This window comes from Garra rufa, chromosome 1 (assembly GCF_049309525.1).
Source record: "Garra rufa chromosome 1, GarRuf1.0, whole genome shotgun sequence".
NCBI lineage: Eukaryota > Metazoa > Chordata > Actinopteri > Cypriniformes > Cyprinidae > Garra > Garra rufa.
This window is the reverse complement of record NC_133361.1, coordinates 89,596,199-89,621,702: the sequence shown is the minus strand read 5'-3', so window position 1 is coordinate 89,621,702 and position 25,504 is coordinate 89,596,199. Positions and strand designations below refer to the sequence as shown.

General features: G+C 40.5%; 1 protein-coding gene and 11 non-coding genes across 13 annotated transcripts; 2 read left to right on the top strand and 10 right to left on the bottom strand.

Moving 5' to 3' along the window:
- Window positions 1-10,431: 10,431 nt before the first annotated feature.
- Window positions 10,432-16,287, bottom strand: LOC141340281 (membrane-spanning 4-domains subfamily A member 8-like). 2 transcript variants are annotated; one of them, XM_073845207.1, is made up of 7 exons: window positions 16,206-16,287; window positions 15,598-15,799; window positions 14,820-14,888; window positions 14,123-14,266; window positions 13,753-13,866; window positions 10,718-10,798; window positions 10,432-10,569 (listed from the first exon to the last, which is right to left on the bottom strand). In XM_073845207.1, the coding sequence occupies exons 2-7, from the start codon at window positions 15,772-15,774 to the stop codon at window positions 10,504-10,506; spliced, it is 651 nt and encodes a 216-aa protein (XP_073701308.1). In that variant the 5' UTR covers window positions 15,775-15,799; window positions 16,206-16,287; the 3' UTR covers window positions 10,432-10,503. The 2 variants fall into 2 exon arrangements, with proteins under 2 accessions (XP_073701308.1, XP_073701316.1); XM_073845215.1 differs by lacking the exon at window positions 14,820-14,888.
- Window positions 16,288-17,561: 1,274 nt separating this feature from the next.
- trnaw-cca (transfer RNA tryptophan (anticodon CCA)) lies at window positions 17,562-17,633 on the top strand. The gene has a single exon. It is a non-coding gene; the product is annotated as a tRNA-Trp (tRNA).
- A 1,909-nt stretch (window positions 17,634-19,542) lies between these two features.
- Window positions 19,543-19,629, bottom strand: trnay-gua (transfer RNA tyrosine (anticodon GUA)). Its single transcript is given in 2 exon segments — window positions 19,543-19,578; window positions 19,593-19,629. It is a non-coding gene; the product is annotated as a tRNA-Tyr (tRNA).
- Window positions 19,630-20,182: 553 nt separating this feature from the next.
- Window positions 20,183-20,254, top strand: trnaw-cca (transfer RNA tryptophan (anticodon CCA)). The gene has a single exon. It is a non-coding gene; the product is annotated as a tRNA-Trp (tRNA).
- Window positions 20,255-21,701: 1,447 nt separating this feature from the next.
- On the bottom strand, window positions 21,702-21,820 carry LOC141319377 (5S ribosomal RNA). Its single transcript, XR_012353636.1, has one exon. It is a non-coding gene; the product is annotated as a 5S ribosomal RNA (ribosomal RNA).
- An 84-nt stretch (window positions 21,821-21,904) lies between these two features.
- Window positions 21,905-22,023, bottom strand: LOC141318841 (5S ribosomal RNA). The gene has a single exon (XR_012353133.1). It is a non-coding gene; the product is annotated as a 5S ribosomal RNA (ribosomal RNA).
- An 84-nt stretch (window positions 22,024-22,107) lies between these two features.
- LOC141317995 (5S ribosomal RNA) lies at window positions 22,108-22,226 on the bottom strand. The gene has a single exon (XR_012352338.1). It is a non-coding gene; the product is annotated as a 5S ribosomal RNA (ribosomal RNA).
- A 731-nt stretch (window positions 22,227-22,957) lies between these two features.
- Window positions 22,958-23,076, bottom strand: LOC141318997 (5S ribosomal RNA). The gene has a single exon (XR_012353278.1). It is a non-coding gene; the product is annotated as a 5S ribosomal RNA (ribosomal RNA).
- Window positions 23,077-23,160: 84 nt separating this feature from the next.
- LOC141319172 (5S ribosomal RNA) lies at window positions 23,161-23,279 on the bottom strand. Its single transcript, XR_012353444.1, has one exon. It is a non-coding gene; the product is annotated as a 5S ribosomal RNA (ribosomal RNA).
- Window positions 23,280-24,009: 730 nt separating this feature from the next.
- On the bottom strand, window positions 24,010-24,128 carry LOC141318295 (5S ribosomal RNA). The gene has a single exon (XR_012352619.1). It is a non-coding gene; the product is annotated as a 5S ribosomal RNA (ribosomal RNA).
- Window positions 24,129-24,212: 84 nt separating this feature from the next.
- LOC141317488 (5S ribosomal RNA) lies at window positions 24,213-24,331 on the bottom strand. The gene has a single exon (XR_012351864.1). It is a non-coding gene; the product is annotated as a 5S ribosomal RNA (ribosomal RNA).
- A 730-nt stretch (window positions 24,332-25,061) lies between these two features.
- LOC141318895 (5S ribosomal RNA) lies at window positions 25,062-25,180 on the bottom strand. Its single transcript, XR_012353183.1, has one exon. It is a non-coding gene; the product is annotated as a 5S ribosomal RNA (ribosomal RNA).
- Window positions 25,181-25,504: the final 324 nt, after the last annotated feature.

Below are 25,504 nucleotides of genomic sequence, written 5' to 3'. Positions count from 1 at the left end.
CCAACGCGCCAATAAAAATGAGTCTTTCTTAACAAAATAAATTAATATACATTCTAAATTAAGATATTAGGTGTCAATAACGAAATTAATACAAAGGCTCCGCCGTATTTGCTTCGCCACTTCTCTCCACATACCGGTCTCAATGCGACGGTGAACATCAGTTGAAATAATAAAATAATAATGCCAACATTAGCCTATATAGCCTACTCTGTTTACTTTACGCATGTAAGACTCAATTGATATTTAGTTATACATTAAAAAAACCTTTACTTACTAATATTAGGATATGTTTGTGTGGAGCAAAATTATTGAATCCACTGTAGGCTATATGGCTTCAGCGCGGTCCTCCGCTCACTGATGGTGCGTCCAGCAGCACTAAAACACCCTTTCACTGCTGCTGCTACTGGCTGGGATGCTTAGTACTGATCTGGCTAATTTTGCAAGTTTTGGGTAGGATGGTTTGTTGATGTTCCGCCAGCTAAAAACATTCGTTTCATTTTCCATGACAGCCGTTTCAATGTAGCGAGTGATGAAACGCATCACCTGACCACTCATTTACCGCGCAAGCCCGAGCCCGGCCCGAGCCCGTGCAGAATGCTAAAAATTAAGACCGAACCCGACCGAACCCATCGGGTTCGGGCAAAGATTTACAGCTCCAACTTGGATACCAAGTGAATGCAATTAATTTCACTGGCATGTTTTAAAAACATTAAATGTATGATGCTAGAAAACAAGTTTGTTATGGATATATATTTTAAAGTGCATATTGCAGGATAGAGACCCCCATGAGTCACTGCATAGATAAATAATGTAGGAACTAGATTGTACTTTAAAGTACGATATGATGGCTTTTCCTTAACAGGACGTACTACTCAGCCACCTTTGTTGAACCTTGGGTAGCGAACCGCATAACACACCTCACCATCACTGGTTCGAGCATCGTCTCTGCTGCCATTGTGGCTGAAATGCAGGGCTGCCAAGAGAAGTCTGTAGAAAAAGTATCATTTGTACCCATTACAAGTTGTATGAATAAACCCAGTAAGACTGTTCAAAACCAATTTATTGATAAAAAAAAAAGATGTCTTGTATACAGAGTTAAGGCAATGTTCCCCCCTCTCTATTTAATATCTAATTTCTAGTCCCCATTAATAGGGTACACAAAGATAATACAGTTCAGCAATAAAGTTTCCAGTGGTGATGATTCAACTTTTATCATTTTTGAGAGAGGTATGTGATGCTGTTGTTCAAACATTAACAATCTTTGCGCAGCTTTACTTACTGCGCAATTCAAGAAAGTAAGGCTGCTGTGTTAGATTGCATTATTTTCAGAAAGTACTTAGTTTTTTCACATCATTTTTTACAAAGGCCGCTGCCACCTGGTCTTGCAGGCCCTGCTCCATGACAAAAGCTCTGCACACAAATCAAGAATCAGAAAAGTGTTGTTTTGTGTATATGCTGTTTTTATTGGGTAGCGAACTGCAAGTAACTGTAAGAACTGCAAGGAACTGTAAGATACAAACAAGATTCTTACAAGTTCTGTGACTTATGTTTTCAACACTACACACAGGAAAAAAGTCCTTCTGTGTTTTTTTGGGTTGGTTGAGGTGCTATATTGCACTAAAATGGTTCTCCTATGATTACAAGCCAGTGAACCACTTGCACATTTAAATGTTAAGGCAGTTGCTGAAGTGTTTTATCCAATAACATTTGCTACTCAATTTATCAACAGTACTAATAGACAAATACATTTGATAGCTTATTGATAACTTTGAATTTATTTGCATTACAGAAATATTTATATTGGCAGTGTTGACAACAGTGAATTCTACTACATAGGTAACGTTAATAACACACACATATCACAGAGGTCTGTTTAATGTTGTGATGTTCTCTTAAGCAAATTTGTCAAAGTTGTTTCTGTCAGATATTAGATAAACCTTTAGTAAATGTTTTTAACTGTGTATATGATTTAGAACATATAAAGTGCTAAAGTCACAAGCCATTTGAATTAACGTACATACATTTTCTAGTTACAACTGCACATTAATAAGCTTGCAATCATGATTTTAGAAGTGGGAATAATTAAATTTACGATGGCAGCAATCCACTTTGTAGACGCATAAATGATGTGCTTACTGGAGCTCCCCAGCGACTATCACGTTTTAACAACATGATGCACGTTTTTACAAAAATGCAATTTTAACACAGGAAACCCTGTTTTACTCACATTTGAAAACATCCTCCTGACTCTTCTCTGCCATGTTCGATTATGACGTATTCTTTTCTTCTTTTTCTTCTTCTTTTTATTATGGCCGTTCGCAGCAAACTAGACGCAATCCTCTCTTCTTCTTGGTTCACGTATCCTCTCCCATGGCATTATGGGATAGAACAGTATTCCTCGATAGGCACTTTGGAGTCTGGGCGAGACGCAGTAGGTCATCCGGGAACTCTCGCCTACTCTTTTATGAATACTGTGGGTTTCAGACATACTACTCTTCTCACATACCTATTTTGCCTACTATATAGTAGGTAAGTAGGCATATTCGAACGATACTTAAGTATACGTACGCCTAAATCTATCGAGAAATAGTGTTCCATTCAGGTAAATCTCGTCTACTCTTTTGTGGCTTTTGAGATTTCATGCATACTTTTCCTTCGCCTACTGCTTTTTGCCTACTAAATAGTATGGAAGTATGCGATTTTGAATGCAGCCTTAGTCCTGTGCCCTGCATTGTTAAGCTCCAACCTCAATTAGACACACCTAAACTAGTTAATACACTTTATATATACAGTATGCTACTCCTAAATATAAATTAGAAACCTTCATTTTCAGTTTGCAACAATTTGTTTCATGAAAAACACTATAAATATGACCTAGAACATCATCAGATTTTCTTTTAAGTCCTTAAAGTAGACAAAGAGAACCCAATCAAACATGAATTTGTCATTTATTTATTGAGAAAGTCATAGTTCTCCAAAAAGAAAATTGCTTGCTAAAGATCATGTGGACAAGCTAGAGGACTATTGGAGAAAGGTTTAAACGATGCACAGCAAAATCCCCAGTGTTAATTTAACACTCCCAGTGTTAATTTGTGGACTCATATATACACTGCTTCAGTGTTAACTTCAACACTGCTTCAGTGTTAACTTTAACACTGAAGCCAGTGTTAAAGTTAATGAGATAATTAGGTGATTAACAAAGTGATGATTGATCATTATTGAAGACACCTGATGTTAACAAGCAGAATCCCCAAAGGAGAAAACCAACATTTTTAAGCAACCATTATAGTGGTCAATGTTTGCATTAGTTGGGCTCTTGACCCTTAAATCTTTATTACTAGATTTTGTTTGTTGCTGTGTTTGATTTAAAACAGCCAGACATAAGCTCATGTCATCAGGTGATGATTATGTTTTAACATATTCATTGTTTGACATGAATCACCATGTCTAATCTGTTAGTTTTTTTTTTTCACTTATTGTAATAGCCTTGACAATCCACAGAAGATCCAGCACTTCCTATACTGTTTTGGAAAGATTTTTTTACAACCTGTTTTAGAAAAGTGTTTCATGTAGGCACACATAGACATCAAGAACCAGCCCATGAATCTCAACAATGGTGACAAAGGCATATTCAGATAAACAGATCAACTCTGAACTCTCATTATTTATTCATGCCGCAATGCATGATGGGAGTCATGGATGAGTTCTGATTGGATGCAACACGCTTTTTGATGGTCACCGTTGTTGTGATGCTCACAATGATTCTTCATGTCTGTGTGTCTAAATTAAAATTAACTCTTTTCATCTGTCTGATTATGCCAAAACTGATTGCTCTTTTGTTCACAGTTTCTTGTAGTCTGTAAGGAAATCCTATCTCAAATACTCAAGTCACTATATGATGATTATGTCAAGCACAGTCAATGCCTCCTGATGATTTCTGCTCTTGGCTTATCTGGCTGTTATAACCCAGTTATTGCAGCCAAATAAGACCTAATATCGAAGATTTACGGGTCAAGAGCCTAACTAATGCAAACACTGACCACTATAATGGTTGCTTAAAAATGTTGGTTTTCTCCTTTGGGGATTCTGCTTATTAACATCAGGTGTCTTCAATAATGATCAATCATCGCTTTGTTAATCACCTAATTATCTCATTAACTTTAACACTGGCTTCAGTGTTAAAGTTAACACTGAAGCAGTGTTGAAGTTAACACTGAAGCAGTGTATATATGAGTCCACAAATTAACACTGAGAGTGTTAAATTAACACCGGGGATTTTGCTGTGTGGGTGAAACCAAAATAGAACTTACTGGAGAAGGTATTATGTACGGAGAAAAGAACACACTGCATTCCAGCTTAAGAATCTTATCCCATCTGTGAAACATGGTGGTGGTGGTAGTATCTGTCTGTGGCCTAAGTCATGCATGTATATAAACATGTATTTATAAACAGATGTACTATCTTAATTCGATTAATGTCTAACATTACTTATGGAATTATGTGATGTAATGCTAGCAAAACATCTGATAGCTTTAAACAGCTTAAGCATAACATTACATTACAAACTCTGTATCAGTATTTACCATTTCCATCCATTGTCTGCGTTTCTGCATTCGCTGTATCCGGCTTCCACGTCGCTGTATTGTTCTTTTTCGCCTTGCAGCTAACATAAGCTTTCATAATGCTGCTGAGCCTCCATCTTCGCATCTTGGTTTCGCTGCTTCATCTTCCACCAAGAAAACACCAAAAGGAGCAAACAAACAGCCGCTTTGGTTCTCTCCATTTTGTTCGTTCGATGATCGCACTATGGTGGCCTACCTGACTTACTTTCAATCTTCCTGCTGAAAGGGGAGGGGTTTTGTGACATTTGATCCAAGGAGGTGTGTAAAGGGAAGGCTTTAGGTTTGCACAGCGTTCGATAGTGGAAAACGCATCTTACTTTTGGTCTTGGTGCTTGTGACTCGAGGCCATTGGCCCCGCTGGCATGCTCTTAGCACTGGCTCGCACTGGCCCGACAGTGGAAAAGCGGCTATTGAGGACGTACCCAGTCAGACCATCGCACAGCATGAAGACCTTGATCCCTAACCTCTTCCTCTTTGATAGAATGTACTGCCGAAATCTAAGCCGGCCTTTCCACAGCAGCAGTGACTTGTCAATGCACAAGTCCCTGTGAGGAAGAACATCTTCCCAAAAGTAGTCATCAGAGAGGTGAAAACACTTCTAATTTTATTCACTGAGGTTTGCTGTGGCATTGTTAGCAAAGTGGAGGGTCCTTAGTAGCAGTTGGAAGCGATCCAGAGAGAAGAGAGTGGAGAAAAATGGCGTCTGTATTACTGGATCAGTGGTCCACTAATCTTTCAAGGATCTTTTTCTTACCAGGCCCATAAGAATGACTGCTGCCAGAAATGTGTAAATTTCAGTTGTTTCTGACCACTTAGCCGTCTCTTTTAACATACCTGTTAGTCTCCAATACCAATTGCTCCACAAGTTGGTCATTCATAAACAGTCTGAAACATTCTGCCTCAGAAGGATTTGTCACACTACCTTGAACACCTGTGGCAGTGCTGTCAAAGTCCAGGTCTGGTGGAGAGAATGGATCTAATGTCCAGGTTGGAAAAAAGTCCCCCACAACAGCGCCCTCACTGGCAGGGCCGGCATTATCAGGGATTGCCATCGCCTCAGAACGGTCACAGTCTGTAAGGTTTTCCGGGAGGTGAGCTTCTTCATCACTGTCTAAGAGCTGTCTGTCACTGTCGCTGCCGGATTCAGCGTCCGAGTGGAAGAGAATTTCCAAAATCTCATCACGAGTTAGTTTTCTTTTCATTTTTACTCTGAAGTAATGTGGTCAGCACTGAGGGTAGACCTGTCACAAGCCCGCCAATCATTCCTGCAAAAAAACATCCCCGCGAACTATCATAATGCATAGTGATGCCATCAGCTGTCAAGGAAGCCATTTTTGTTATAGTATAGTAATATGTCAACAATAGCCTAAACTATAGCAATGTGACACATCGTGTGACAGTGTTTCATTGATATATTGTGCTTATATGCCCAAAAATGTTTTGTTGTGGGACTTCTGTGACAATCTGAATGTTTGTGACATAATATAAGCACATCGTGAACAGCCGCTCATTAGCCTATGAAAACAAACATGCTGCGCGCAAAGGATGCCCGTGTTTCTTTCATAAATTGGCATTATTGTGCTTATATGCCATATAAACTTTATTTTATGGTGCTTCTTAGACAGCCTGATAGTTATAATGAGTGTTATAGATATAATTTAAGCACAACATGACACTGTTTGAGTGAACGTAAATGACAGCCGCTCATCAAAACAAACACGGCTACCTGCATAGGATGCCTGTGTTTCATACTTTGGCATTATTGTGCTTATATGCCCAAAGAATTATTGTTGTGGTGCTTCTTGGATGTGTTTGTGTTTGTGACATAAAATAACCACATCATGAGCGTGCAAACACAGTTTCAGTGAACGTAAAGGATAGCCGCTCATTAGCCTATGAACGGCTGCACGTGTTTCATTCATATATTTACATTATTGTGGTTAATTGCTCTGTAATCTTGTGTCTGGTTCTTCTGTGACAATGTGTTTATGACATAAAATAAACATATCAAGTGCCTATAAACACTGTTTGAGTAGATAGTTGTGCGAATATAAATGACAGCCTTTATCACTCTCGCCTCTCTCTGTGTTTGCGCAAGAGGCCGATTTGAAATGTAGAATTTGGCAGTTGCGTGACGTCACCGAACGTTCTAAATCCCATATGTGGGACTGTACTGCTCAAAGGGTTAATACCGGACAACAGGAAACAGGAACAATGGACTATTTAAACATACTCAAAGGGGAGTAGTCACTAAACAAGACAGGTGTTCACAACCCAGGATAACAAGTGGAAAGTCCAAATGCGGGCAAGGCTAAACCAAATAAACAATGAACCAAAGGGGAAGACAAAGGAACAAACCAAATCAATGGTAAAACAGGGGGAAATACATTAGGAAATACATAACACTCCAAAACAGACCACAATCCTGACACATTTGTTTCTTAAAGGAAAACTCCTATAAATGCATATTCAATAAGGTCAGAGGCAAAACGAACTGCCCACGGGTTGAAATGGGTTGGAATGTGTTACCTGTATAAGAGGGTTTTAGGTAGATGGCCGACCTATATAGCAGTCTTGTCAGAGGTATGTAGCTATCTGAGGATAGTTCACATGAATGGGTTGTTCTTGTTTGGGCTGTTTCCTTCATCTAGGAGGTTTTCAGTAGACAGTCCACATAAGGCTATAGGTCTCTTTCAGGCTCCCAATTCATGAAGTTTTTGTCAAAGATGTACCAGTCAAGGCTGGTTTTCTTTGATAAGATTCCCCTTTTGTATTGTGAAGTATTCCTACCTATGTTTTTGGTAGCAGGGTTAGGTTTTCTTTCCATTTTAGGGCTTTAAGTAAGAGGCCCCCTGAGGTTGACTTTTTTTTTTATGTAGTGATGCCTTCACTGAATTAGAGGCTTTAGCAAGGCACCCAAGTTATAGGAAACTTGTTGGGGGTTAGTAGCTGTCAGAGGATAGTTCCCTTTTATGCGTTTTTCTTCCAATTCCTACGCCTCTGTGTTAGGGTTTTAAGTAGATGGCCCATAATCCTTAGCAATACTGCTGTCTGAGGATAGTTGTGTTCCCAGCTTGGCTAATTTGATTTCTTGCCTTAATGCACGTTTTTGATTCCCTATTTCCTCCCAAGTTATTCTAGCCACCAGGGCGTCATTGGCTGCCCCTTTAATCATTGTATGTTTGCCACTATTTTTTGTGCTCTCTCACCAGGTTGGTAAGCATGGACCAGGGCATGGTATAGTAGGTATTTTGTTTCCCAAAGTGTCCCCTAGGGCAGGGGTTTTCAAACCTGTCCCGGAGGACCCCCAGCCCTGCACATTTTGTATGTCCACCTTTCCAGACACACCCAATTTAGGTCTTGCAGTCTCTACTAAAAATCTGATGAATCAGGTGTGCTAGATGAGGTTGACATACAAAATGTAAAAAACAATAAGCACACAGTATAAAAAAACAGTGCGAAAAAACAACCCAATAAGCATTTTTTACATTCTTTATTCTGACAGTGTCACGTTAGAAATGGAGGTCTGGGTCCAGGTGCAGGGAAAGGGTTTTTTAATTAAACAATAAACAAATAAATAAACATAAACCAAAAGGCCAACACGGCACAAACTGAACATAAACTGAAACTCAAAATAACAAAATCAAGAACACGATTAAAGTCCAGGGATTTCAAGAACACAAATTAACACACAAGACATAAGACAATGCAGCCATGAAGCAGGAGTGAAAGGTGAGAGTTTTTAAAGACCAGATAATAGTGAACAGATGTGAGTGAATCAGTGCTAATGACAAAGACAGGTGAATGCAATCAGGAAGTGCAGTGTAGAAACAGCGATCTCAGGAGGCTGAAGGGAGACCCACAGCCCCGATCATGACAGTACCCCCTCCCTACGGAACGGCTCCCAGACGTTCCCAAAGTCTGGAGGGAGGAGGCACGGAGGAAGGCAACTCAGGGGGAGGGATGGCGGGCCAGGCCCGTGCAGCGCAGTCACTGCCGCGTCAGGAACAGAGAGCACGGTTGCCTCCGCGTCCGGAACAGAGAGCGCAGTCGCCTCCGCGTCAGGCGCAGAGATAGCGGTCATGGCCGCGTCCGGAACAGAGAGAGCGGTCACCGCCGCGTCAGGAACAGAGAGAGCGGTCACCGCCGCGTCAGGAACAGAGAGAGCGGTCACCGGCGCGTCCGGAACAGAGAGTGCGGTCACCGCCGTGTCAGGAACAGAGAGAGCGGTCACCGGCGCGTCCGGAACAGAGAGTGCGGTCACCGGCGCGTCCGGAACAGAGAGTGCGGTCACCGCCGTGTCAGGAACAGAGAGAGCGGTCACCGGCGCGTCCGGAACAGAGAGTGCGGTCACCGGCGCGTCCGGAACAGAGAGTGCGGTCACCGCCGTGTCAGGAACAGAGAGAGCGGTCACCGCCACGTCCGGAACAGAGAGAGCGGTCACCAGCGTGTCCGGAACAGAGAGTGCGGTCACCGCCGTGTCAGGAACAGAGAGAGCGGTCACCGCCACGTCCGGAACAGAGAGTGCTGTCACCGCCGTGTCAGGAACAGAGAGAGCGGTCACCGGCGCGTCCGGAACAGAGAGTGCGGTCACCGGCGCGTCCGGAACAGAGAGTGCGGTCACCGCCGTGTCAGGAACAGAGAGAGCGGTCACCGCCACGTCCGGAACAGAGAGAGCAGTCACCGCCGTGTCAGGAACAGAGAGAGCGGTCACCGCCGTGTCAGGAACAGAGAGAGCGGTCACCGCCACGTCCGGAACAGAGAGCGCGGTCACCGGCGCGTCCGGAACAGAGAGTGCGGTCACCGCCGTGTCAGGAACAGAGAGAGCGGTCACCGCCACGTCCGGAACAGAGAGCGCGGTCACCGGCGCGTCCGGAACAGAGAGTGCGGTCACCGCCGTGTCAGGAACAGAGAGCGCGGTCACCGCCGCGTCAGGAACAGAGAGCGCGGTCACCGCCGCGTCCGGAACAGAGGGAGTGGAAGTCGCCGCCTTCCCACGAAACTCCGTCTCCACCCCCACCGCAAAGAAGGGGCGCCTCCGCATCTCCTCGGCGACATGGGCATCCATCGCCAGGCAGGCGTATATATAGTTGAAGCGCGCTGCCGACGCCGCCTCAAAGGACATCCCCTCCGTGTTGGGAGCAGAGGGAATGGTCGCCGCCCCGACCGCCGCCTCAAAAATAAATTCTTCCCTGCTGGACCCATTATTGATGGCTGCATTCTGTCACATTAGAAATAGGAGGTCTGGGTCCAGGTGCAGGGAAAAGGTTTTTTAATTAAACAATAAACAAATAAATAAACATAAACCAAAAGGCCAACACGGCACAAACTGAACATAAACTGAAACACAAAATAACAAAATCAAGAACACGATCAAAGTCCAGGGATTTCAAGAACACAAATTAACACACAAGACATAAGACAATGCAGCCATGAAGCAGGAGTGAAAGGTGAGAGTTTTTAAAGACCAGATAATAGTGAACAGATGTGAGTGAATCAGTGCTAATGACAAAGACAGGTGAATGCAATCAGGAAGTGCAGTGTATAAACAGCGACCTCAGGAGGCTGAAGGGAGACCCACAGCCCTGATCATGACAGACAGATTATACAGTATTAAGCAACCAAACATGACTTATGATAAGGTAACTTAACCACAGAGAGAAAATCAGGAAATAGTATCTATTCGTGTTTTTAATAGTCATTGTTTAACCACATGTGACTTTAAAAATTTGTAAAGTTTGTAATCTGATCAAGTAAAGTCTTTGCTTATTTAGTCCTTTTTTGGTAATGACATGCAAATAGTGAGGGTCTGGTAATCATTGGGAAGTCCAAGTCCATGTGTCCCATGAAAGCAACACAAAACAGCAGGATCAAACAATAATCAACTGTATTGTGGAGAATTGTCTGCAGGATGCTGATGCATGGAAGGGTTGCTGATCACAGGTATCTATAAGAAAAAAAGCTATATGAGCAGCTTGTTTGCTTATTGATTGCTTATTTACTTAATAATATCCAAAAAGTACTGTTCCTATTATATATTGCTTTACACATATCCATTTTTTTGTATACCATTTTACTTTATAAACTTCTCTTACCTCTGAATGGTCAAGATCATGGTAATGGCAGCGCCTAAAGTCACAGGGCAGTGGAGGTGAAACTTGTGGAACATACGGCACCTTTGGAGAAATGCACATATAGCATTTTATTTCTAATTATTGTAAAATCCCAAAAAAGTGCAACAACATTGGCATACAGTTCCAGTATTACAGCTTTTGCTATTAGTAGAGACACTGCTGCTGCTAAATGCTTTTGAGAAATGCACTGACTCAGGTAATTCACATCACTTCAATCTCTGCACATTAATTACTCAAGCCTCCATCATTAGGTCAAACATGAAATTTTGGAAAACTTTAATATATAATCTGTTTAATCAAAAAAAATTTTGTTCAGAATAACTTGACTAAAATGAGCAGTAGAGAGAAAAGCTAAAGACTAATATATTCTTAGCTCTTGAAGATGCCTGTTTTCCAAGGAAATTATGTCCAGCAAGTCTTGTGATTTTAGGGTATTGAGACTTCAAAGGTTTTAAAGGACAAGTAGCACCAATGTAACAGGGTGGAGTGGAGTTTGAGTGACAAACTAATTAATTGTTTTATGCATGAGTAAATTTATCATTATAAATTGAATTTTATATAATTTAAAGTAAGCCTTTTTTTTTCTTCAGGCGTAAAGAAATTACGAGGATTAAAATTTTGAGGAAAACATTTAAGGAATTATGGACTTCAATGGTACCTGTGAGTTTGTACATCCAAAATGCAGTTTAAATGCAGCTTCAAAGAGATCTAAACAATCCCAGCCGAGGAGTAAGGGTCTTATCTAGCGAAACGATCCATCCTTTAAAAAAATAAAATAAATTTATATACTTTTTAACGTTGAATGCTCATACTGCATATGCGTACTCTGTGTAATGTGGGTCAATACAGGTAGGGAATGTCGAAAAACTGCCTTTTCATTTTCCCCTCTAACTTCAAATCATCCTACATTGCAGTAGAAGTACCGACCCTGTGTTTGCAAATTGAACATGCAAAGGTCAAGCACCCTTTACAAAAAAGGTAAAACAGTGATGTAGGAGAAATTTGAAGTTGAAGAAGAAAATGAGATAGGAGTTGTTCTCCCAAAAAACAGTGCTTGTGTTGTGTTGAAGCCTTTTGAAGCTGCAGTGAAACTGCAGTTTGGACGTTCAAACTCACGGGCACCATTGAAGTCCAGTATAGAGATAATTCCTGAAATGTTTTTCTCAAAAAACATAATTTCTTTAAAATTGAAGAAAGAAAGGCATGAACATCTTGGATGGCAATGGGGTGAGTACATTATCTGTAATTTTTAATTCTGGAAGTGAACTACTCCTTTAAGAGAAGAAGGAGATGCATATGCTAAAACTCAAAATTGCTAATTTAGAAATATATGTGACCTTTATTTCAAAGTGAGGATCAGATGTGGAAAAAGGATTGAGGAACATGAGAATTAATCAAGTGCTTCAGAAAGCTTTTTAGTTTTTAGGTACTAACAATTATGAATCCTGAATCATATGCATGTGAAAGCTATTGGCATGAAAATTGATTATATGCAGTAAATACAGTAAAATATGTAGTATTGTTTATGGGTTTGTGATGAGATCTCATTTCACAAGAACTTACAATATTTAAAATGTGAAACTATTTCTAGTCAAGATGAAAAGCTGTCTTGTGATATTTGCGTGCTTGCAATTGTAACATTTTATACAATAGTTCAGTAAGCTATAAATTAATATTGTTTTAAATTTTAAATTCAATATTAGCTGTTTGGGTCAATTCTGCAAACAAAATAGTTCCAAATAAAGCCACGGTGGAACTGTTGCAAGTGATGTTTCTTTACTAAATGAATCGTCCATTTTGAACTAATTGAGTGAATCAATGATTCAGTGAGTTATTAGACTTGTTTAAGATGCACCATCACTGTGCAGACCAATCGGCATATTGCATTAAAGTACCGCAAGAGTAATTTAATGCTTTTCTCATTTAACACAATAATGATTTTATATGATATTTTGGGTGTAATTTCTCAGCCGTATCTGATGTGTGAGTAATTAGAAGTTTTTAAATGGTTTGACAGCCCCATTTTTTATGTTAAATTTGTGGAAAGGAGAAAGTCACACATAGCTTCAATCAGATGTTAGAAGCTCACATACATTTCTAATGTTTCAGAATGGTCATGTGAAATCATATAGGAGAGAAACCAGTCCATTGAGTTTGCGGCAAAACCTTTACCGGGCTTAGACGTTGTTCTTGTTTTTAACTGCATATGCTAATTCATTCAATATTGTCTCTTGAGGTTATTGTGCAATCACATCCCTTGTTTTGTTTCATGGGGACATAAAATCCACTAAATACTAGCAATAACCCATATAGTCAGTTAATCTTGTGAGATGATTAACATTGCTTTAACTTTTGAAGAAAACAACAAAAATCTCTGTTTACGTATATCATTTGGGATACAGCTTCACCTACAGCATACAGTAAGTGAGTATAAGTGTTTTTTATGCATCTTTGCAAATCACCTTTTTTAATTATGTGCTAGATAGCAAATTCCGTGGCTAAACATTACAGCTCGTCACCCCATGGAAGAGAGGGACTGGGTAGGCAGAACTCCTTAGCCTTTTTTAAGGCAAATGCAAAAGAATGGGTCACTCTAAAAAGGGCCTGATTTTTGACGCGGTTAAATGGGTGTTTTTCACACTGCAAAATTTTACCCAAAATATAGTACAGACTTCTCATTGAGACCCTAAAGAATCATATCAACTTGATGGCCCCTTTAATATCTGGAAACGCAATGTGTTTAAAGTTCACTTCATCAACATTTACATAATTTCCAATGTTTTTGTGTACAGATGTTTATAGCACAAGAATTTTATGTTAAAAACGTGAACGTTTGACCATTTGAAAGTGAAGAATTTAATAAATAAATATTTGTAACATAACTTAGTGTTTGTTGCTTATTATCAAGACATCCATAAGTAACTATTTCCATTACATATCAGAGGGTTTCAGTTCACTAAAAAGTTTGTGAACCTCCATCTTGACGCATTACTAACCTGGGTGCAACAGCTGCAGCTGACTTTACAGGCATATGCTGACAGACAGATGGAGATGATAAACTCAAGCAAGGCGAATATGAGCAACACAGTTCCGATTCCCCAGAAGAGAATCTGAGATAAAAATCAACAAATAATATTAAAATAATTGACAATTAGTACTTACATAGGTACACTGGCTGCTTAATGTATAAAATCAATGCCTTCTTAAATTATTAATGATCAGTAATAGTAAGAGATGTGATGTTGGGGAGAAAAAGACTGGACAGATGAGAGCAGATTAAGAATTTACTTTCGACAAGTGTACTGACCACACACTTATCTTATTGTGATTACTACATTAATGCAAATGTAAACATTGATGACATACCGTATACTTTCCCCTAAACTCGTAACAGTCAGTATCGTAGCAGTAATTGTAAAATGGTCCAAGAGCCAAATCAAATGGAATTAAAATAATGGTAATGCCTGCAGTTATAGCACTGATAATGTTCATTCCAAGCGAACCTTTCACCTATAGGCAGAAAAAAATAACATCGACATAAAACTGATTAATAAATTAGGAATAGCTTTAACACATTTTGTTAACACATCATATTAATGTAGATGGAAAAATACACAACATGAATGCAAAGTCCAGTCAATCTTCACTGATTACTGTTTAGATTACAGTAAATATACCGGTCTCAAAAAGGAAAACTGTTTTTTTCCCTTTTACTGTTAGTACAAATATTTTTTTTAGTGTCTTAAGAAGTGATTATATGATACAGTGTGGGTTGTATCTATAGGTGCAATTTTGATGCAGTTTAGTATAAAATATCAAAATGTCCAAAGTTTCATTAAGTATGGGTGTTGCGTTCAGGAGATAAAATTAGTTTATATAATTAGTTTATATCTCAGTGCTTCAGTTAATCTAAATTCATTTAATACATTTTTGCCAGAAATATCCCTATCTGTAAGAATTGTTTATATCAATTGCACAAAAATGTGAATCATATTATTACAATGCCACCTGCCTGTGTTTGGCAGCTTGGACCCCTTAAAACGTACAAATGTTGAGTACATACCAAACACAAACAGAAGGGAGAATTAACTTTGTTTTCAGCAGCAATGCAGAGTGAGCCTGCGATAATGTACTGAGAGGAGAGAGAAAGAACAAAATGGAATATTCTGTTGGAATATGAAGCTTAAATAAAAAAATCATAAAAAAAACAACAACTGAAAAACAGAAGAAAAAAAAAAAAATTGTTTCTTACGATGATTGATCCCCAGTAAGGAATACCACTAATGACAGTGATGGAATCTAAATTAAGTGTCAAGACGATCCCAAACAGTTAAGTCAACAGGCTGATCATTATCTGGACAGTCTGTGAGGGACAAGAAAAATGTACAGGACAGAACAAGAAAGTCTCTTATAAAGTAAAACAGTTTCAAATGTTGGGGACCAAAATTAAATATACAATAAATTTATGGCAACTATGGGTATGGACTTATGATTGTACTCGAAAATATCCTAAAATATTCAAGCACAGAAAGCTCATTTTTGCAGATGTGCAACTTTGTCCATTAGTTAACATTTTTTTGATAGTTTACAACTTGTAAAACATTCTTCTCTGTGACTCTTTGTGACTGGTTCACTGTAAAATGTTCTCTGTAAATGATAAACCTTATTTTATATTGGTCTTCCTCATTTTGTATCTAAGTCACATTATGCAATAAAATCAGTGTATATTGTGTTAATGTGTCTACTACTCCTTTTTGTAGAATTTATTCATGTAATTTTCTTACTTCACACTACCATACACACTTAAAAGGAAATATCTGGGGTTATGAGAATATTCTTACCCCAAGGGCTTTTGGTTGGCCTTTCAGAAATGCCTGAAGTCCATGAAAAGTAGAAACTCCTGTGACATGAACAGGCACAGGAGCATTTGTCACAGCCCAAACTGCTGTTGCTTGTGTTGGTGGTTGAACCTGAATGATGAGTGTTGAAGAGTTCACAGGTAAGACTGTTTGGGACATTCTTGTTTCCGAATCTGATATTGACCTACACAAAAATCATAGTACATCAAAACATGAAAAGGATATGATTAAAAAATAAATGTTTTTTTTTTTTTTTTTTTTACATTTTTTATTCAAAAATTCTATATTCATTATGTTTGTTGTTATAAATACAGTCGTCACATTGTAGTTACTCAAATAGAGTAACTCTATTAGCCCTTGGGAATGAAGAATAGACTATATTAACAGCTCATGTTGAAACTGATCTACATTCATTTACATTAAAGGCATTATAGATTAAATACCAGCCTTTATAGATTAAATAAAGGAAATTCATTAATTCATTAAAACCATTTAGTTAAAGCAACAACAATAACAACAAGATGCAGATACATAATGAAAAGACTGTATAAAGATAGTCAGATGTAATGTATGAATATATTTTGTTTTACCAGAGAAAAATCCTCTCTTCAGTTTGCTCTGTAGGGTTGCTATGCTCTGCAGTCGTACTTTGCCCTCACAAGAGCTCAGGTGATTGGATGTGGCGGCAAAACTCTGACACTGCTACAAGGTAATATAAAAATTTTGATTACATTTTTCTTGAATTAAGAATTTTTAGATATTTGTCTGGAAACCACTTTTGCAAGTGTACAAATAACGGCAGCATGATTTTTAACCCATTTTATGTGGTAGACAATGTGGATTTCATCGTTTAGTTAAGGTGTAATTATCCCTTCATGCCTGTACCTTAGTTAAAAGGTACTTCATGTCCTGTACCCCAAAGCTAAAGCAAATGCAATAGTTTTAAAATAAGTGGACTTCAAAGGCTGTTCAGAGCTATATTACAGTAACGGCATGTTATTACATTATCAGGTTTTGTACTTCTGACTCACCTAGATTTTGATTCACTCACTGGAACAAACATACAGTACCAATAAAAGGTTTGGACACACTTCCCCATTAAAGAGAATTGTCACAAGGACGGACTGAGACGAGCGGATCCATTCGCAGCATTTATTAGATAAGACAAAACAAAACAAACACAGGGGCAGGCAGAAATCGTAGTCAAAACACAGGCAGAAAGGTCGGGGCTAGCAGTGAGAATCAAACACGGGAAGAAACGCTCAGAAATGCAGCCGGGGCAATACAAGACTTCGCCAAGAGCTAGGTGTGAGAGTGGCTTATATGCAGTGTGTGTAAATGAACTGCAGGTGTGTGAGTGTGTGAATGAGCTGCAGGTGTGAGCAGTGATAAGTGCAGTGGCTTGTGGGGGATGAAGTCCATGATGGTGTCTTGGGTTACAACGGTAGCATGGCTGAATGCAGATCAGACGGTTGCATGTTCCAATCACATCAGTTGATCTCTTCTTGACATCCATAGTATAAAGTCTACAGCCCTTTACCGTGACTGATTTGCAAATTGAATCAAAGCAATTGAGCAAGGAACGCCGACTTGTTTTCTCGACCTTGTGGCCGAGAAAACAGAGTGCGCCTGACCCCGGATCGGGAGGTTGCGTGTTCCAATTATGTTGAGGTCAAGCGATCTGTTCTTGACTTTGTGAGTGTAAAGACTAGCTGATTTGCATAGTTTATCAAAGTGCTTAAGCATGAAACACAAAATAATTTTTCCACTATCTTGTAGTGCAACGGTAGAGTGTCTGGCTCCAAATCACCTTGAGGTCAGACGATCTGTTTTTGATCTCCTGAGTATGAAGTCCAACATCAAGAGTGTTCCTTGAGCACCGTATATTTACTGATTTGCATTCTGTGTCAAGGTCGTTAAGCAAAATACATCACCTCTGGGTTCAGGACCTCGTGGCGCAACGGTAGCGCGTCTGACTCCAGATCAGAAGGTTGTGTGTTCAAATCACGTCGGGGTCATGTGATTTCTTGTTGACTTGTAATGTGAAAGAGGTCCTGTTGTTGTGTGCTGCAGTGGTTTCCAATCCCACCGCTGTGTATGTCTCCCTTATTAAACACACCTGATTCAGATCATTAGCTCGTTAGGAGAGAGCTCCATGAACTCATCTGGTTGTGTCAGAAAAAGGAGACAGACAAAATATGCAGGGCCGCGTTTTTCAGTCATCGTAACCCTAAGTTGATTGTAACTATTGGTTTCAATGCGTCTACGTTGTATTAAGGATTGCAATGCTTTTGGGAAACACAGCCCAGAGCAGGGGGTCACCAGGATCAGGATTGAAAACCACCGGTGTACTGTGATAGATTTGTATCTTGACCTGTTACTTTTATTAAGCCTGAGATCTCATGTAATAACCATTCCTGTCATTGTGTACTGTGACAGATCTGCCTCTTGATGTGTTACTTTTTAATTTCTTTCCCTGCAATCTCTGAAGAAATCGTGGAAACATCTACGTGCCGAATTCAAAAGCCAGCTCCTTCGAGCCGGAATCGAACCAGCGACCTAAGAATAGCCAATGTATCATCTACAGTCCTCCTCTCTACCAGCTGAGCTATCAAAGGTGACAAAAATTGGCTTAAGCAGGAAACACCAGATAGGTTTGTGGTGTCTTGGGGTACAACGGTAGCATGGCTGAATGCAGATCAGACGGTTGCATGTTCCAATCACATCAGTTGATCTCTTCTTGACATCCATAGTATAAAGTCTACAGCCCTTTACCGTGACTGATTTGCAAATTGAATCAAAGCAATTAAGCAAGGAACGCCGACTTGTTCTCTCGACCTCGTGGCCGCGACAGAGTGCGCCTGACCCCGGATCGGGAGGTTGCGTGTTCCAATTATGTTGAGGTCAAGCGATCTGTTCTTGACTTTGTGAGGGTAAAGACTAGCTGATTTGCATAGTTTATCAAAGTGCTTAAGCATGAAACACTAAATAATTTTTCCGCTATCTTGTAGTGCAACGGTAGAGTGTCTGGCTCCAAATCACCTTGAGGTCAGACGATCTGTTTTTGATCTCCTGAGTATGAAGTCCAACATCAAGAGTGTTCCTTGAGCACCGTATATTTACTGATTTGCATTCTGTGTCAAGGCGGTTAAGCAAAATACATCACCTCTGGGTTCAGGACCTCGTGGGGCAACGGTAGCGCGTCTGGCTCCAAATCACCTTGAGGTCAGACGATCTGTTTTTGATCTCCTGAGTATGAAGTCCAACATCAAGAATGTTCCTTTAGCACCGTATATTTACTGATTTGCATTCTGTGTCAAGGCAGTTAAGCAAAATACATCACCTGGCGCAACAGTAGCGCGTCTGACTCCAGTTCAGAAGGTTGCGTGTTCAAATCACGTCGGGGTCACGTGATTTCTTGTTGACTTCTAATGTGAAAAGAGGTCCTGTCGTTGTGTGCTGCAGTGGTTTCCAATCCCACCGCTCTGTATGTCTCCCTTATTAAACACACCTGATTCAGATCATTAGCTTGTTAGGAGAGAGCTCCATGAACTCATCTGGTTGTGTCAGAAAAAGGAGACAGACAAAATATGCAGGGCCGCGTTTTTCAGAGTCATCGTAAACCTAAGTTGATTGTAACTCTATTGGTTTCAATGCATCTACGTTGTATTAAGGATTGCAATGCTTTTGGGAAACACAGCCCAGAGCAGGGGGTCACCAGGATCAGGATTGAAAACCACCGGTGTACTGCGATAGATTTGTATCTTGACCTGTTATTTTTATTAAGCCTGAGATCTCATGTAATAACCATTCCTGTCATTGTGTACTGTGACAGATCTGTCTCTTGATGTGTTACTTTTTCATATCTTGCCCTGCAATCTCTGAAGAAATCGTGGAAACATCTACGTGCCGAATTCAAAAGCCAGCTCCTTCGAGCCGGAATCGAACCAGCGACCTAAGGATAGCCAATGTATCATCTACAGTCCTCCGCTCTACCAGCTGAGCTATCGAAGGCAGGACGACAAAAGGTGGCTTACGCAGGAAACATCAGATAGGTTTGTGGTGTCTTGGGGTACAACGGATGCAGATCAGACGGTTGCATGTTCCAATCACATCAGTTGATCTCTTCTTGACATCCATAGTATAAAGTCTACAGCCCTTTACCGTGACTGATTTGCAAATTGAATCAAAGCAATTAAGCAAGGAACGCCGACTTGTTCTCTCGACCTCGTGGCCGCGACAGAGTGCGCCTGACCCCGGATCGGGAGGTTGCGTGTTCCAATTATGTTGAGGTCAAGCGATCTGTTCTTGACTTTGTGAGTGTAAAGACTAGCTGATTTGCATAGTTTATCAAAGTGCTTAAGCATGAAACACTAAATAATTTTTCCGCTATCTTATAGTGCAACGGTAGAGTGTCTGGCTCCAAATCACGTTGAGGTCAGACGATCTGTTTTTGATCTCCTGAGTATGAAGTCCAACATCAAGAATGTTCCTTGTGCACCGTATATTTACTGATTTGCATTCTGTGTCAAGGCGGTTAAGCAAAATACATCACCTCTGGGTTCAGGACCTCGTGGCGCAACGGTAGCGCGTCTGACTCCAGATCAGAAGGTTGTGTGTTCAAATCACGTCGGGGTCATGTGATTTCTTGTTGACTTGTAATGTGAAAGAGGTCCTGTTGTTGTGTGCTGCAGTGGTTTCCAATCCCACCGCTGTGTATGTCTCCCTTATTAAACACACCTGATTCAGATCATTAGCTCGTTAGGAGAGAGCTCCATGAACTCATCTGGTTGTGTCAGAAAAAGGAGACAGACAAAATATGCAGGGCCGCGTTTTTCAGTCATCGTAACCCTAAGTTGATTGTAACTATTGGTTTCAATGCGTCTACGTTGTATTAAGGATTGCAATGCTTTTGGGAAACACAGCCCAGAGCAGGGGGTCACCAGGATCAGGATTGAAAACCACCGGTGTACTGTGATAGATTTGTATCTTGACCTGTTACTTTTATTAAGCCTGAGATCTCATGTAATAACCATTCCTGTCATTGTGTACTGTGACAGATCTGCCTCTTGATGTGTTACTTTTTAATTTCTTTCCCTGCAATCTCTGAAGAAATCGTGGAAACATCTACGTGCCGAATTCAAAAGCCAGCTCCTTCGAGCCGGAATCGAACCAGCGACCTAAGAATAGCCAATGTATCATCTACAGTCCTCCGCTCTACCAGCTGAGCTATCGAAGGCAGGACGACAAAAGGTGGCTTAAGCAGGAAACACCAGATAGGTTTGTGGTGTCTTGGGGTACAACGGTAGCATGGCTGAATCCAGATCAGACGGTTGCATGTTCCAATCACATCAGTTGATCTCTTCTTGACATCCATAGTATAAAGTCTACAGCCCTTTACCGTGACTGATTTGCAAATTGAATCAAAGCAATTAAGCAAGGAAGGCCGACTTGTTCTCTCGACCTCGTGGCCGCGACAGAGCGCGCCTGACCCCGGATCGGGAGGTTGCGTGTTCCAATTATGTTGAGGTCAAGCGATCTGTTCTTGACTTTGTGAGTGTAAAGACTAGCTGATTTGCATAGTTTATCAAAGTGCTTAAGCATGAAACACTAAATAATTTTTCCGCCATCTTGTAGTGCAACGGTAGAGTGTCTGGCCCCAAATCACCTTGAGGTCAGACGATCTGTTTTTGATCTCCTGAGTATGAAGTCCAACATCAAGAGTGTTCCTTGAGCACCGTATATTTACTGATTTGCATTCTGTGTCAAGGCGGTTAAGCAAAATACATCACCTCTGGGTTCAGGACCTCGTGGGGCAACAGTAGGTGACTGTCCTTTGTTTGTCATGCTGCTCTCTTATACAGTTGTACTTCCTGCTTCCTGTCATGTGTCTAGTCACATGGCAGGCCAACCATCCATTTATTTAAGACACACACACACTTAAAATGTTAAGAGCAATAAAATGGCCTAAAAAAACATGTAAAACACTCTATAATACATTGATTGTAATGATTGTAATAAATAGAGCGGTAAAACACGTCTTTCTAAAAGCCAGCATATTATATAAATAGTGAAGAAAAGGCAAAAGCTTACAGCACCTGGTATTCCCAGGCGATCTCCCATCCAAGTACTAACCAGGCCCGACGCTGCTTTGCTTCCGAGATCAGACGAGATCGGGCGGTCTCAGCGCAGTATGGCCGTAGGCGAGGGCTGCTCCAAAAAGTGGGCTATTTAAAGATCAGCCTCCGTAAAAGCCAGCATATTATATAAATAGTGAAGAAAAGGCAAAAGCTTACAGCACCTGGTATTCCCAGGCGGTCTCCCATCTAAGTACTAACCAGGCCCGACGTTGCTTTGCTTCCGAGATCAGACGAGATCGGGCGCTCTCAGCGCAGTATGGCCGTAAGCGAGTACTGCTCCAAAAAGTGGGCTATTTATAGATCAGCCTCCGTAAAAGCCATCATATTATATAAATAGTGAAGAAAAGGCAAAAGCTTACAGCACCTGGTATTCCCAGGCGGTCTCCCATCCAAGTACTAACCAGGCCCGACGCTGCTTTGCTTCCGAGATCAGACGAGATCGGGCGCTCTCAGCGCAGTATTGCCGTAAGCGAGGACTGCTCCAAAAAGTGGGTTATTTATAGATCAGCCTCCGTAAAAGCCATCATATTATATAAATAGTGAAGAAAAGGCAAAAGCTTACTGCACCTGGTATTCCCAGGCGGTCTCCCATCCAGAGTTACAAGATTAAAATGGGGTCAGATTTAACTGTGAGAGATGACTAGTGGTTAAAAGAATGAGACATAAAAGAAGATTGGTTTAAATAGATTTGGTTTATATACAAGGTTCACATAAAAGACTTTAAAACAACACGATAAAACTAGGTAAATGCTGTTAAAAGAATACAGTTCATTTGTCCATACCCTAAAAACAGTCCAAGAATCCCAGTGTGTTGATAAGTCCAATGTGAGTGTCCACCATTGTATATACAATCCACAGAAAGTGTAATCCAAAGTTTGCAGGTGGTGAATGGAAAGGTGAGCTCTAAAATTAGCAAACTCCTTAATCCAACAGTTTGGTGACTGTCCTTTGTTTGTCATGCTGCTCTCTTATACAGTTGTACTTCCTGCTTCCTGTCATGTGTCTAGTCACATGGCAGGCCAACCATCCATTTATTTAAGACACACACACACTTAAAATGTTAAGAGCAATAAAATGGCCTAAAAAAAACATATAAAACACTTAACACTCTATAATACATTTAAATGATTGTAATAAATAGAGCGGTAAAACACGTCTTTCTAAAAGCCAGCATATTATATAAATAGTGAAGAAAAGGCAAAAGCTTACAGCACCTGGTATTCCCAGGCGGTCTCCCATCCAAGTACTAACCAGGCCTGATGCTGCTTTGCTTCCGAGATCAGACGAGATCGGGCGGTCTCAGCGCAGTATGGCCGTAAGCGAGGGCTGCTCCAAAAAGTGGGCTATTTAAAGATCAGCCTCCGTAAAAGCCAGCATATTATATAAATAGTGAAGAAAAGGCAAAAGCTTACAGCACCTGGTATTCCCAGGCGGTCTCCCATCTAAGTACTAAACAGGCCCGACGCTGCTTTGCTTCCGAGATCAGGCGAGATCGGGCGCTCTCAGCGCAGTATGGCCGTAAGCGAGTACTGCTCCAAAAAGTGGGCTATTTATAGATCAGCCTCCGTAAAAGCCATCATATTATATAAATAGTGAAGAAAAGGCAAAAGCTTACAGCACCTGGTATTCCCAGGCGGTCTCCCATCCAGAGTTACAAGATTAAAATGGGGTCAGATTTAACTGTGAGAGATGACTAGTGGTTAAAAGAATGAGACATAAAAGAAGATTGGTTTAAATAGATTTGGTTTATATACAAGGTTCACATAAAAGACTTTAAAACAACACGATAAAACTAGGTAAATGCTGTTAAAAGAATACAGTTCATTTGTCCATACCCTAAAAACAGTCCAAGAATCCCAGTGTGTTGATAAGTCCAATGTGAGTGTCCACCATTGTATATACAATCCACAGAAAGTGTAATCCAAAGTTTGCAGGTGGTGAATGGAAAGGTGAGCTCTAAAATTAGCAAACTCCTTAATCCAACAGTTTGGTGACTGTCCTTTGTTTGTCATGCTGCTCTCTTATACAGTTGTACTTCCTGCTTCCTGTCATGTGTCTAGTCACATGGCAGGCCAACCATCCATTTATTTAAGACACACACACACTTAAAATGTTAAGAGCAATAAAATGGCCTAAAAAAACATGTAAAACACTTAACACTCTATTATACATTTAAATGATTGTAATAAATAGAGCGGTAAAACACGTCTTTCTAAAAGCCAGCATATTATATAAATAGTGAAGAAAAGGCAAAAGCTTACAGCACCTGGTATTCCCAGGCGGTCTCCCATCCAAGTACTAACCAGGCCCGACGCTGCTTTGCTTCCGAGATCAGACGAGATCGGGCGGTCTCAGCGCAGTATGGCCGTAAGCGAGGGCTGCTCCAAAAAGTGGGCTATTTAAAGATCAGCCTCCGTAAAAGCCAGCATATTATATAAATAGTGAAGAAAAGGCAAAAGCTTACAGCACCTGGTATTCCCAGGCGGTCTCCCATCCAAGTACTAACCAGGCCCGACGCTGCTTTGCTTCCGAGATCAGACGAGATCGGGCGCACTCAGCGCAGTATGGCCGTAAGCGAGGACCGCTCCAAAAAGTGGGTTATTTATAGATCAGCCTCCGTAAAAGCCATCATATTATATAAATAGTGAAGAAAAGGCAAAAGCTTACAGCACCTGGTATTCCCAGGCGGTCTCCCATCCAGAGTTACAAGATTAAAATGGGGTCAGAATTAACTGTGAGAGATGACTAGTGGTTAAAAGAATGAGACATAAAAGAAGATTGGTTTAAATAGCTTTGGTTTTTATACAAGGTTCACATAAAAGACTTTAAAACAACACGATAAAACTAGGTAAATGCTGTTAAAAGAATACAGTTCATTTGTCCATACCCTAAAAACAGTCCAAGAATCCCAGTGTGTTGATAAGTCCAATGTGAGTGTCCACCATTGTATATACAATCCACAGAAAGTGTAATCCAAAGTTTGCAGGTGGTGAATGGAAAGGTGAGCTCTAAAATTAGCAAACTCCTTAATCCAACAGTTTGGTGACTGTCCTTTGTTTGTCATGCTGCTCTCTTATACAGTTGTACTTCCTGCTTCCTGTCATGTGTCTAGTCACATGGCAGGCCAACCATCCATTTATTTAAGACACACACACACTTAAAATGTTAAGAGCAATAAAATGGCCTAAAAAAACATGTAAAACACTTAACACTCTATTATACATTTAAATGATTGTAATAAATAGAGCGGTAAAACACGTCTTTCTAAAAGCCAGCATATTATATAAATAGTGAAGAAAAGGCAAAAGCTTACAGCATCTGGTATTCCCAGGCGGTCTCCCATCCAAGTACTAACCAGGCCCGACGCTGCTTTGCTTCCGAGATCAGACGAGATCGGGCGCTCTCAGCGCAGTATGGCCGTAAGCGAGGACTGCTCCAAAAAGTGGGTTATTTATAGATCAGCCTCCGTAAAAGCCATCATATTATATAAATAGTGAAGAAAAGGCAAAAGCTTACAGCACCTGGTATTCCCAGGCGGTCTCCCATCCAGAGTTACAAGATTAAAATGGGGTCAGATTTAACTGTGAGAGATGACTAGTGGTTAAAAGAATGAGACATAAAAGAAGATTGGTTTAAATAGATTTGGTTTATATACAAGGTTCACATAAAAGACTTTAAAACAACACGATAAAACTAGGTAAATGCTGTTAAAAGAATACAGTTCATTTGTCCATACCCTAAAAACAGTC

Bases quoted from the DNA above. Each gene is read 5' to 3' on its own strand.
- LOC141340281 (XM_073845207.1), bottom strand. From the start codon at position 15,774: ATGTCCCAAACAGTCTTACCTGTGAACTCTTCAACACTCATCATTCAG. The intron at 13,867-14,122 runs GTATGTCATCAA...TTTTTATCTCAG, and splicing joins AGTTTAGGGGAAAGTATACG to ATTCTCTTCTGGGGAATCGG. The intron at 10,570-10,717 runs GTAAGAGAAGTT...TTTTTCTTATAG, and splicing joins ATGATCTTGACCATTCAGAG to ATACCTGTGATCAGCAACCC.